General features: G+C 38.1%; 1 protein-coding gene across 1 annotated transcript; it reads right to left on the bottom strand.

Moving 5' to 3' along the window:
- Window positions 1-4500: 4500 nt before the first annotated feature.
- ubap1 (ubiquitin associated protein 1) lies at window positions 4501-10688 on the bottom strand. The gene is made up of 7 exons (XM_052104264.1): window positions 10532-10688; window positions 9525-9573; window positions 9279-9403; window positions 7713-8516; window positions 6897-7067; window positions 6685-6786; window positions 4501-5463 (listed from the first exon to the last, which is right to left on the bottom strand). The coding sequence occupies exons 2-7, from the start codon at window positions 9562-9564 to the stop codon at window positions 5323-5325; spliced, it is 1383 nt and encodes a 460-aa protein (XP_051960224.1). The 5' UTR covers window positions 9565-9573; window positions 10532-10688; the 3' UTR covers window positions 4501-5322.
- Window positions 10689-12458: the final 1770 nt, after the last annotated feature.

Below are 12458 nucleotides of genomic sequence, written 5' to 3'. Positions count from 1 at the left end.
AATTCTCTTTGTGATACAACAAGCACTATGTATGCTGTATTCTTCTCTGCCTTTTTGACTGTGGTCTGTTCACCGGCTTTGACTAAGGGATGCTGATACAAAAAAGTAGACGAGGAAGCACCCTGTACATCATGTCAGCATCACAGGCCACCTGTCAAGAACATGACCGGGTCATATTTCACTCCAAAATCAAAAGAAATGTTAATATATATATTGCATAAAAAAATGATGCCTGTTTACAGTATATGACCATGAAGATTTTTTTAATATTTCAATTATTAGCCAAATATTGGTAAAAATTGTAAAGTTTCTCAAATAGGCTTCATTTTCTTTATGCAAAATGTAATTTCTTATAATTTCTTCGTGAGATTCACATGGATCAGCAAGTATCCACACATTACAACTTTAAACTAGAGATTACTTTGAAGCGACACTGATAAAAATACATTGCACACGAAAAGTGAGCTTAAAGAAGCTGTTTGCATACCTACAATGGTGAAAAAAAAAGAATGCACATCTAGCTGCTTAAGAATGCAGCACATTTATTCATAATGATGGGCCAGACGGGCTATCCAATATATTGGATCTCAAGAGTAGCACATTTATTGAATCACATCACAGTTTCAAACGTTGTATTTTTCCAAATTTACCCCATCTCAGAGAAAAGTGCTTATTGTAATTTTAACTGTAGCAACAGCAACCCACCCATGTTTCTCAGGACTGTCTCAAGTAAGCTATTAATGCCATCCTATACCAGGTACACACCTCTTACGCATAAAGAGCAGAAATAATTATATTTAGGCAGGTTGTTAGTTTGTCTGTTAGTAGGTCCATATCTAAACTTCCATTTATCTCCAAAATTTTGGAAAAAGTAGTGGCATGCCAGCTGACCTCCTTTATGGAGCAGCACAACCTGTTTGATACTTTTCAATCTGGCTTTCGAAATTTACATTCTACTGAAACAGTCCTTATCAAAGTCTCTAGTGATGTGATGATGGCAGCGGACTCTGGCCGCTACACTGTACTTTTACTTCTTGATTTGACTTCTGCTTTTGACACTGTGGATCACGGTATACTGATCAATCGCCTTCATAATGAGATGGGACTATCAGGATCTGTCCTTCAGTGGTTCTCTTCCTATATTCATGACAGAACCTTTAATGTTGCTGTGAACAATGTACAGTCTGATGTGACCAATTTGTCCTGTGGAGTGGCACAAGGTTCAGTTTTGGGTCCTATTTTGTTTTTAATGTACATTTTGCCACTTGGTCAAATTATTGGTTGTTTCAAGGATGTATCATACCATTTCTATGCTGATGATGTCCAGTTGTATTGTTCTTTTAACGAGTCTGAGTTTCATCGTTTGTCTCTGTTTTTAGAGTGTGTGTCCTCCATCAAAGACTGGCTAGCCACAAACTATTTACAGCTAAACCCAAACAAGACTGAAACTCAGATTTTTGCCCCAGACCATAAGATCCCGCTGATCAAACAGCACCTCGGCTCTCTGGGCCGCTCTGTCAAATCCAGCCTCAAAAACCTGGGGGTTGTGTTTGACCAGGCCATGTCTTTGGAGACACACTCTAAACAGCTCGTCCGAAATTGTTTTTATCATCTTAGGAACATCTCTAAAATTCGCAAAATGTTATCAAAGAAAGATCTGGAAATAATAATTCATGCTTTTGTATCAACAAGACTTGACTACTGCAACTCTGTTTTTATCTGTCTGAATAAGTCTGCTTTGAACAAATTGCAAATTGTTCAAAATTCTGCTGCTAGACTTTTAACAGGTGCCCCTCGAAGGTCTCACATAACACCAGTCTTAATGGATCTCCATTGGCTCCCTGTAAAATTCAGGATTGATTTTAAGATTTTAGTGCTGACTTTCAGAGCCTTAAATGGTCAGGCCCCACATTACATCCTGGACCTTTTGAAGTTGTATTCCTCTGACCGCACTCTCCGGTCCTCTGGCCAGAACTTGCTTGCGGTCCCTAAGACTCGTTATAAGACCCGAGGGGACATGTCATTTCAGTCTGTAGCTCCCAGACTGTGGAACGCCCTGCCCCTGTCCATGCGTCTGGCAGACACTGTTGCCTCTTTTAAAAAGGTGCTGAAAACATGTTTATTTAATAAGGCTTTTGGTTGATGGGTTTTTACTAGTGTCACTTTAATCTTACATATGTATATACATTTTATACTGTTTGTTTTTTACTTATCCTCCTGTACAGCACTTTGTGATTTTATCTGTGAAAAGCGCTTTATAAATAAACTTTACTTACTTAATTGTCTGCTTTGAAGACTTGTCAAATGAGTGTCTCAGGCACATGAAACACATAATTTTTGGAGTGAATCCCACAAAACATTAGACCATACAATAAATTTAAAAAAGAAGAAAAAAGAACCATATGTACCATATGTATTAGATTTTGAATTAAAAAGAAATAAGTGTCTGGATTTTCAATATTGTGATTGTTACAATGCAAAAGATCATAAATGTCCTAAAATACCTAGAAATGTCCTAAAATACCTAGAAATGTCTTCATGAGATTCACACTTTGATATCCATTGTTTCAAAAACCTATATTTGAAACAGCCAAAAAGTCAGATATGCTTGATTTCATTAGTTCTACTTGTCAGGAAAAACTCTCAAATTGCACAGATCTGCCTATTTTCCCCATGTCTGAGGTGGAAATTATTATCTCAAGATTAAATAAATTGGCCAATCGCAAGTGAGGTAATCTGGAGATATTTGAAAACACACACAGGTTTCCTATGTTGGTCAAGGCTCTAAAACCAGAATTCACAGTCTTGCCTTCAGATCCATTCTATTGCACAACTAGCTGGTACCTTCATGTACAGGTGAAACTCGAAAAATTAGAATATCGTGCAAAAGTTCATTAATTTCAGTAATTCAACTTAAAAGGTGAAACTAATATATTATATAGACTCATTACAAGCAATGTAAGATATTTCAAGCCTTTATTTGATATAATTTTGATGATTATGGCTTACAGCTTATGAAAACCCCAAATTCAGAATCTCAGAAAATTAGAATATTGTGAAAAGGTTCAGTATTGTAGGCTCAAAGTGTCACACTCTAATCAGCTAAACACTTGCAAAGGGTTCCTGAGCCTTTAAATGGTCTCTCAGTCTGGTTCAGTTGAATTCACAATCATGGGGAAGACTGCTGACCTGACAGTTGTGCAGAAAACCATCATTGACACCCTCCACAAGGAGGGAAAGCCTCAAAAGGTAAATTGCAAAAGAAGTTGGATGTTCTCAAAGTGCTGTATCAAAGCACATTAATAGAAAGTTAAGTGGAAGGGAAAAGTGTGGAAGAAAAAGGTGCACAAGCAGCAGGGATGACCTTAGCCTGGAGAGGATTGTCAGGAAAAGGCCATTCAAATGTGTGGGGAGCTTCACAAGGAGTGGACTGAGGCTGGAGTTACTGCATCAAGAGCCACCACACACAGACGGGTCCTGGACATGGGCTTCAAATGTCAAATGTCTTACCTGGGCTAAAGAGAAAAAGAACTGGTCTGTTGCTCAGTGGTCCAAAGTCCTCTTTTCTGATGAGAGCAAATTTTGCATCTCATTTGGAAACCAAGGTCCCAGAGTCTGGAGGAAGAATGGAGAGGCACACAATCCAAGATGCTTGAAGTCCAGTGTGAAGTTTCCACAGTCTGTGTTGGTTTGGGGTGCCATGTCATCGGCTGGTGCTGGTCCACTGTGCTTTATTAAGTCCAGAGTCAACGCAGCCTTCTACCGGGACATTTTAGAGCACTTCATGCTTCCTTCAGCAGACAAGCTTTATGGAGATGCTGACTTCATTTTCCAGCAGGACTTGGCACCTGCCCACACTGCCAAAAGTACCAAAACCTGGTTCAATGACCATGGTATTACTGTGCTTGATTGGCCAGCAAACTCGCCTGACCTGAACCCCATAGAGAATCTATGGGGCATTGCTAAGAGAAAGATGAGAGACATGAGACCAAACAATGCAGAAGAGCTGAAGGCCGCTATTGAAGCATCTTGGTCTTCCATAACACCTCAGCAGTGCCACAGGCTGATAGCATCCATGCCACACCGCATTGAGGCAGTAATTAATGCAAAAGGGGCCCAAACTAAGTACTGAGTACATATGCATTATTATACTTTTCAGAGGGCCGACATTTCTGTATTTAAAATCCTTTTTTTTTTATTGATTTCATGTAATATTCTAATTTTCTGAGATTCTGAATTTGGGGTTTTCATAAGCTGTAAGCCATAATCATCAAAATTATATCAAATAAAGGCTTGAAATATCTTACTTTGCTTGTAATGAATCTATATAATATATTAGTTTCACCTTTTAAGTTGAATTACTGAAATTAATGAACTTTTGCACGATATTCTAATTTTTCGAGTTTCACCTGTATATGTGCAGTTTTTTAGTACTTTTTAAAAGAATTGCAGTGTAAGTCTCATATCAATGTGTTAAATCACATTACTGTTTGTTATTTTCTCAATTTCTTTATTACAGATGGAAATTGACAGTGTATCTTTACAGATCTTTAAATATGTTTATATTAATTGTCATCTGTGATTCAGTGTGTCTGTGCAGTATTTGCATGTCAATTGTTTGAAAATGTGTTGGTATTGTTTAAATATTGCATTGCCAGTAAATCTCGCCAAATGTGTTAACTCCAGGGCACAAGTCATCTGGGAAACATTTTTGGTGATTAGTTCTGTTAATGCAGTTTCTAACCATAGGGCAAAGAAACAATCTATAAAAGGACAAAATAAAGATAGATTAAGTGTTTTTTGTCTTCCAAACATAACATATATTAACAAACAAACAGTAAAGACAGAAACAGAGAGAGGGCACTTTTGTGGGTTCTCGGTTCAACCATGGGGTGTGTCTGAGTGCGTGTGCAGGTTTCAGTTCAGAAAGTCTGGGTCCAGCAGAATATGGCAGTGTAATAGCTTTGAGTGACACTCTTAGTCCATATTCTGCAAAACTGGGTTTCCAAAGGGCTCCGCCCAGTACAGCCTGTCACCATGGCAATAGAGAATCCAGCCAATCCTGATTCTCAGAGGAGGGTTCGGGATCCTCTCACTCATCACCACTCTAAGATCACTTAACAAGACATACATCTAAGGAGGGATCAATGCACCATTGTGTGGTGCTGTCAATCCCTACCCCAATAGGTATATCTTTATTAGGGTACATAATTCAGTTGTCCTGTCTCAGAGATAAGAGTATCACGCCCTCCCTCTCGCTCTTTTCATCTCTCGCTCTCTGAGGGACAGGGAAGGGGTGGCTCTAGGAGACACTTTTCAGGCTCAGCTCGCAGTCGTTCGGGCCATCAGGTCCTCCAGCGCTTTATCCTGGTCATTATTGTGCACCAGCAGTACCTCTTTAATTGTGTCCCTCTCAAAACCCATTTCCCCAAACCGGGACATCAGCTGCAAAAACTCTAGAGCCTAAAGGGGAAAAAAAAAAGTCTCATTAAAGGACATATAAAACGGATTTTCTAAGCAAATGAATAAAAATAAATCTAATATTGAATAAAATTCTTCTTAACTGTTAATTTCTTGTTTTTTAACTTAAGCATTTATTTTTTTAGGAATGTTCTAAACTGTCAACACTTCTAGCTAGATACCATCTTACGAACTTTATTGAATTTAAGAATTTTTAATTTTTTCTTAAGACATTCAGAACATACAATGGGGTCCAAAAGTCTGAGATCACTAATGAAAATGCTTGTATTCTGCATTTGTTTAATATACTACAAAACTTTTTATTATAAAGACTTAATTTGAGATTTTACTGTGGGTGGGGCAACCCAGCACAATGGTGCAGAAATAAAAACGAAGCGACCAACAAAATGTCCTGTCCATTGTTGTGGATAGTTAGGACAAAAAAAGCCTACTAGATCTATCTCTTTTAATCGCTTTATCTTTATCATGTCGCGTCTGGATAGGATGATTTGTAGGGCTGTCAACAGGGCTGAGAATCTAAATTAAAAATTTTGAAACTTGAAATATAATCATATTTTTGAGGCATTATTTTAGTTAGGGGGAAAAAAAAAACACAGGACATCAGTTATCAGCAGATTTTTTAAATCGACATTGTCTCCTAAAGCCTCGTTCACATCGTCAGCGACTCGCAACCACAAAGTGACAGAAGACCATTCATTTTCAATGAGAGCTGGCGAGTTCGGTGACACGAGCGACAGCGCAACGGCATTCCATTGTAAGTGCCTCACCATAACCCAGATTGTTGCTTTTTTAACAAACAGATGGGGAAAGTTTAAATTAATTTTTGTGGTAAACAATATAACACAAATGCTGTTGGTCTAATGCTAGTTTGGCCCTTTATCAGACACCAAGTAAACAGCAACTTTGTTTCTTCCACGTTTAACTCTGTAAGGTCAACTATCTGTACTGAAACTGCTTTCAAATTTCGAACAACAACAAAAGCGACGAGTGCGGAAATTAAATTTACCTGGCAGCCTCTTGAGAAAAAAAAAAAAACACCACCACCATGCTGTGAATTATAGTGTCATTTTGACACAATTGGGAAAGTGTATTTACAAATACATGAAAACATTATGCAAATTTGGTATTCAAAATAGATATTTTGAGCCATTTTCTGTGTAATTCAGTCTTTGTGTGTATTGGTGGCGGTTAATATTTGCCAACCTTTTCCTCCGAGCCCTGGTACATCTCCAGACACTCCTCCACAGTTGTGGCATCAAAGCCTTTATCGCACAGTCGACTGTGGGTAAAAAGGTATTCCAGCACCTACGAGAAACAGGACAATAACAGAATAATTAAAGAGTTTATGAGTTGCTAAAATGCATAACAGTATAACCCTGATGCACACTACCAGGATTTAAAAGACTAAAAATAACCTGTTCCACATTCTGTCCCTGTCTTTGCATGGCTTTGAGAACACCCTCATAAGTATAGCCCATGCCCACGATGGTCTCCACACACTGTCGTTCGCTGGCAGAGAGGCCAAAAACAATCGGGGTAGCAGGTGAAGTTGATGGTGGATGGTTGAGTGCTGTGATAGAGTTTGACTGAAAAGACATTAAAAAGAAAATCACACAATGGGCGTCATTTCTTAAACATGAGCAGATAGGATTTATGTTAATTGACCATAAAACTATTCTTGAATTGAATATGATGATTTACGCAATGGTCTAATATGTGAAAAACAAGCGGAACAATATGCTGTGAAAATCATCTGTAAAACCATTATTTCGTAAATTGTGTAGAATTGAACGCACTAACTTGCACAAAAATGAGTTCTGCTCGTGTTTTATGAATGAGGCCCATTTTACTAATAATATGCACTTAATGGAATATTCCGTGTTTAATACAAGTGAAGCTCAATCTAAGCATGTGTGGCATACTGTTGATTATTTAAACTCACTTCTCGGTTATTAAAAAAAGTGGTAAGAAAATGTGGCCAAAATACACAAAGTTTAGCCACAGGACGTAAACATTATAAATGTTACGCAAGATCACAAATGACTTCCTTGTAAGTGCCTTACTGTAACCTCGATTTGTACTTTTCTTCTTTAAATAAAGGAGAAACAAGTCAAAATATTTTTTTGTGTAAATCAACATTATGCCACAAAAGCTGTTAATTGAGCTTGACTTGTATTGGACCTGGAAAATTCCTTTAAAATTGACTGATGTTTCTGTCTATTTTATAATACCTGTTTCTGTGTCCCATTTTGAGCAAAAACAGTTTGCTCTTGGGGAAATGTTGTGTTTGTATGTGGGGCTGTTCTCTGCAAGGATGGTGGTGTGCCATTGGACATGTTGCGTGGGGGGTTTGCTGGGTAAATGCCGAGAGATGCTTCTGAGGGCGTGTCTCCTGGATCTGATAGCTTGGGGAAAGTCAGTAAGCGAATGTTACAAGGTCGATCCGCATCGATCTGTCCCCTGTGGTTCCCCACAACCCCTCCCCGGTGTAAGTCCAGGAGTCCAACCAGTCCATTGGGTTTATGGAAGATTCCGGCTTTGGCCTGGATGGGAGGCGTACTACTTGGAGAGAGGGGGTGAGGTTCCGTTTGAGGAAGTTGAGGAGGTGAAACGGAGGACTGTGGTTGGCTCTGAAGGATATTCCGCAATTCCTTTTTGTCATCCAGTGATTTAAGTTCAAGTTTGTCAAAGGGATCCTCCTCTCGCTCAAAATCAGCTAAGTTTAGACTCTGCGGGACTGGGTTGCTAGGTGCTGGTTGCATTGGTCCAAAAGTAGGTGCTGGAAGTGGTGTAAGGATCTCATTGTGCCAAAAACCAGCCAAAACTGGGTTTAATGCTGGTGGGGCAAGTTCCTGTTCATCAGAGGGCCGTGCTTTCTTTCCACCAACCAATCCGACATCTGCATCATGCGCAGAAGCCTGCCTCTCATTTTCACACTCCGCCCGTGCCGCCTCCGCTGCTCGAGCCTCAGAGGCTCGTGCATTGTCAAGATCCTCGCCCCATTGCACACTACGCCTCTCTAGGCTGAAGTCATACTAAAGTGTACAAGAAAATAGATCAAATTAAATGCTTTATCACTTTGACACATCATTGAACTTTCTGTACAGAAATAATTCACCCCCAAATGCTCTCATCATTTACTCTGCCCCATGCCACGGCATATGATGTTCTCTCTTCTGAACAAAAAACAAAGATTTTTTTGAAACAAATCTCAGCTCTGTAGGTCTGTACAATGCAACTAAATGGTGGCTAGAACTCTGAAGGTCCAAAAAGTACATAAAGGCAGCATGAAAATCCATAAGACTCCAGTGGTTAAATCCATGTCTTCTGAATCAATATGATAGGTGTGGCTGAAAAAAAGATCAATATTCAAGTCCTTTATTTATTTATTTTTTTACTATAAATCTCCACTTTCACATTCTTCTTTTGTTTTTGCCAATTTGCATTTTGTGTGCATACCGCCACCTACTGGGCAAGGTGGAGAATTTATAGTAAAAAAACAAAAACAATATTTTGATCTGGTTCTCACCCAAACCTTTCATATTGCTTCTGAAGAACCACTGGAGTAATATGGATTACTTTTATACTGTCTTTATGTACTTTTTGGACCTTCAAAGTTCTGGCCACCATTCACTTGCATTGTATGGACCAACAGAGCTCAAATATTCCTCTAAATCTCTTTGTTTGTGTTCTGCACAAGAAATTCATACACATCTGGGATGGCATGAGCTTTTTGGGTGAACTATTCCTCTAACATCATCATCAACATCGCTGGAAGTGTTTGAGAAAAATCATACTTGAAGTTCAGAGAGCATGGAATTACAGTCGGGCATGCAGAAGCCAATGGGATGACCCACTTTCGAGGGACAGCGGAATTTCTCATTGAGTTTGAAGGGAACATCCTCAAGGTAACTGACAGGTCCTTGAAACAAATTACAGTAAAGAAAGAGCAGAGAAAATTATTCAAAAAATCAACTATTTTAGGATGATGCAGTTTATAAAATACAAAATAAAAAAACATAACAGATGACTGCCTCACTCACCGTTGTTGTGGATATCTGATCCAGACTTCCTCGAAGCCATTTAGAGAAACTAAAGGGAATATACAAACAGCATTGCTGACACATATTTTAGATAGTGACCTATGCATCTCCCTAGTACATCCCTTTTCTCTTTGGAAGTTACCCGACATATAAATGACTAATATAATTTTATATCTGAAAACAAAATTATCTTAGGTTGGTGGTTTTTTTTTACTTTGTTTTACTTGTTTTACAAAATGTGACAAAGCCAAATAAGCAAAACTCTCAATTTTGTTTGTGGATACTGCCAAACTGTTTTAATATATAGAATGTCGACAGATAATTAGTATTGATTTTAAACTTCTCAAGAATATTCACACAAATCAAAAAACGAAACTACGTCATCACCAGCAAAAAAACATAGCTGATATTAGCAACATTAAGTTACAAGCACTGTTTGGATTTCTTTTCAACTGAAAATCCAAACAAATGAGCTTCAACGTTCATAGGACCTCAAAAAGTTTCATGAAAAGAAACTTTAAAAACTACTGCTAACCTACAACATGATAACCAAGAGACTAAAACAAGACTACATCACATGCTAAAACACAAACTGATCAAACCGGTTCTGATGTCATTTCACCGTTAATTTATTCGTCGAATAAAAACATGGTTCATCAAAGTACATCGGCTGACCAGAAAAGAAACCAACTTGTTAACAACATACAGCCACGTTTATTGCGTAATACAAAAACAGAGCGTTAATCGACAAATTCATACAGACAGCAAGGTAGATAACCCTAACACCAGTTAATTGTAATTAAAAATCTTTAAATATATTGATGAGACAATTTGGTTTATGCGAAGACTCAATGTCTACAAATATAGAGGCAGATAAAAAAAAAGCTACAAAAAAACAAGCTGCTCAGTTTGGTTTCTGTTCTGTTTATAAAAGCGACCTAACAGGGCCTGACTTCCTCTGCCACCGCCCCTTAAACGGTCCCTACGTGTCCCGCCGGTGTTATTACCAGTATCTGCTCTGTCTTCAGTCTCCGAATAGGTCTTTAACGTGTCCACGGAGATACAAGCTCCTGTTGACGCTCTCAGATGAGGAGATTTACTGAAAACCGAGTATGTTTCCTGTTTCATCGCGGAACGCCATCTTGGTTTGACCGCCTCTTTCGGTTCCTATGTGACGGCACGGGTTTCGCTGAATGACTACAGCTTCGACCAATCAGCGACGAGCTGTGGATTCGCGCTGTCATCTGTGTCGGACTTTACACATGGGTCCAGCACGGGCTTGAGTGCATAAACCTAAAAAATCAATATTGTGATCGGTTTAGTTTATTGGATATTGTTTGTTAGGAAATTGCTATGATCATTAATAAATAGAGAGATCAAATAGAGAAGCTGCTCTTGTGCATAGCCTTAAAGGGATAGTTCACCCAAAAATGTAAATGATCATTTAGACTACTCATCCTCGTGCCATCCCAGATGTTTTAAAAAAGAATATCCCAGCTCTGTAAGTCCTCACAATGTAAGTGAACGTGTACCAACATTTTGAAGCTCCAAAAAGCACATAAAGGCAGCATAAAAGTAATCTATAAGACTCCAGTGGTTAAATCCATATCTTCAGAAGTGATACGATGGATACGGGTAAGAAACAGAACAATATTTCAGCACTTTTTACTATATATTTTTCCAAAAGTCGGGTTTGATTGATAAAAGGACTTCAATATTGATCTGTTTCTCACCCACACTTATCATATAGCTTCTGAAGATAAGGATTTAACCACTGGAGTCTTATGGATTACTTTTATGGTACTTTTATATGCTTTTTGGAGCTTCAAATGTCTGATCACAATTCACTTGAATGGTATTGCCACTTGAATTGTGAAGACCTACAGAGCTGAGGTATTCTTCTAAAAATCTTCGTTTGTGCTCAGCAGAAGATAGAAAGTCATGCACATCTGGGATGGCATGAGGGTGAGTAAATAATTAGAGAATTTTCATTTTTTGGGTCAACTATCCCTTTAAGAACAAGTATTGTGGTGGTGCAATATGGTATAGTATCAAGTGTTCATACAATGGTACCTTGATATATACCACGGTACTGAATAATAACCATAATCATATACCATGGTATTTACATTGTACACCAAGATACTGCAAAAAATATAATGGTATTGCCAAGGTAGATGTCAAAAACATGGTATATGTTACCATATCTAATACGTAATTGCTGGCAAAAAAATAAATAAAAATAAATTAATGGTAACATATCACTGAAAAGCATTGCTTATTATTATTTCAAAGATCTGTTTCGTTCATTTGTGCACATGATGTACATTTGTGACATACACTCACTTTATCAGAACTGTTTATTTCTTTAAAGAAAATAAGCAGATAAAAAGGACTGGTAAAATTCAGAAGGGAAATCCATAAAACAAAAAGGGTGCTGCTCCAGGCCCATGCTAATGCTAATATTTGACTGATTGATTAATAGTTAAAGGGATAGTTCAGCCAAAAATGAAAATTATGTCATCATTTACTCACCCTCGTGTTGTTCCAACTGAAATTACTTTATTTCTTCTATAAAGAGCAGTGTCAACATTCTTCCAAATTTCTCATCTTGTTTTCCATGGAAGATCAAGTCATACAGGTTTGGAACGATATGTAGGGAAGTAAATTATGACAAAATTGTCATTTTTGGTGAACTAATCTTTGAAGGCTTTCTTTTTGGTAACATGAGGGCTACACATTTGATGCCAGGGGTGGGTGACCCCCATGAACTCAACACAATTCCAAAACCCATACAAAATAGCTAAAATTCAGATTGTTATCCAAAGTGCCTTTGAGAAAGATTCTCAGTGACTTTTGCGGTATCTAGCCTGTCATTTCTCATGTCATCTCAGCATTTGGCAAATCACATCAGAAATAATGCCTTAAATCTCA

Source organism: Xyrauchen texanus, chromosome 34, assembly GCF_025860055.1.
Source record: "Xyrauchen texanus isolate HMW12.3.18 chromosome 34, RBS_HiC_50CHRs, whole genome shotgun sequence".
NCBI lineage: Eukaryota > Metazoa > Chordata > Actinopteri > Cypriniformes > Catostomidae > Xyrauchen > Xyrauchen texanus.
The sequence above is the reverse complement of the archived record's forward strand: the minus strand, read 5'-3'. Positions and strand labels throughout refer to the sequence as shown.

What these genes read in the sequence shown, in the direction of transcription:
- ubap1 (XM_052104264.1), bottom strand. Translation starts at nt 9,564, where the DNA reads ATGGCTTCGAGGAAGTCTGGATCAGATATCCACAACAACG. An exon ending in ATCAGATATCCACAACAACG is followed by an intron (nt 9,404 to 9,524) that starts GTGAGTGAGGCA and finishes ATTTGTTTCAAG; the next exon opens with GACCTGTCAGTTACCTTGAG. An exon ending in AAAATGGGACACAGAAACAG is followed by an intron (nt 7,068 to 7,712) that starts GTATTATAAAAT and finishes ATGTCTTTTCAG; the next exon opens with TCAAACTCTATCACAGCACT.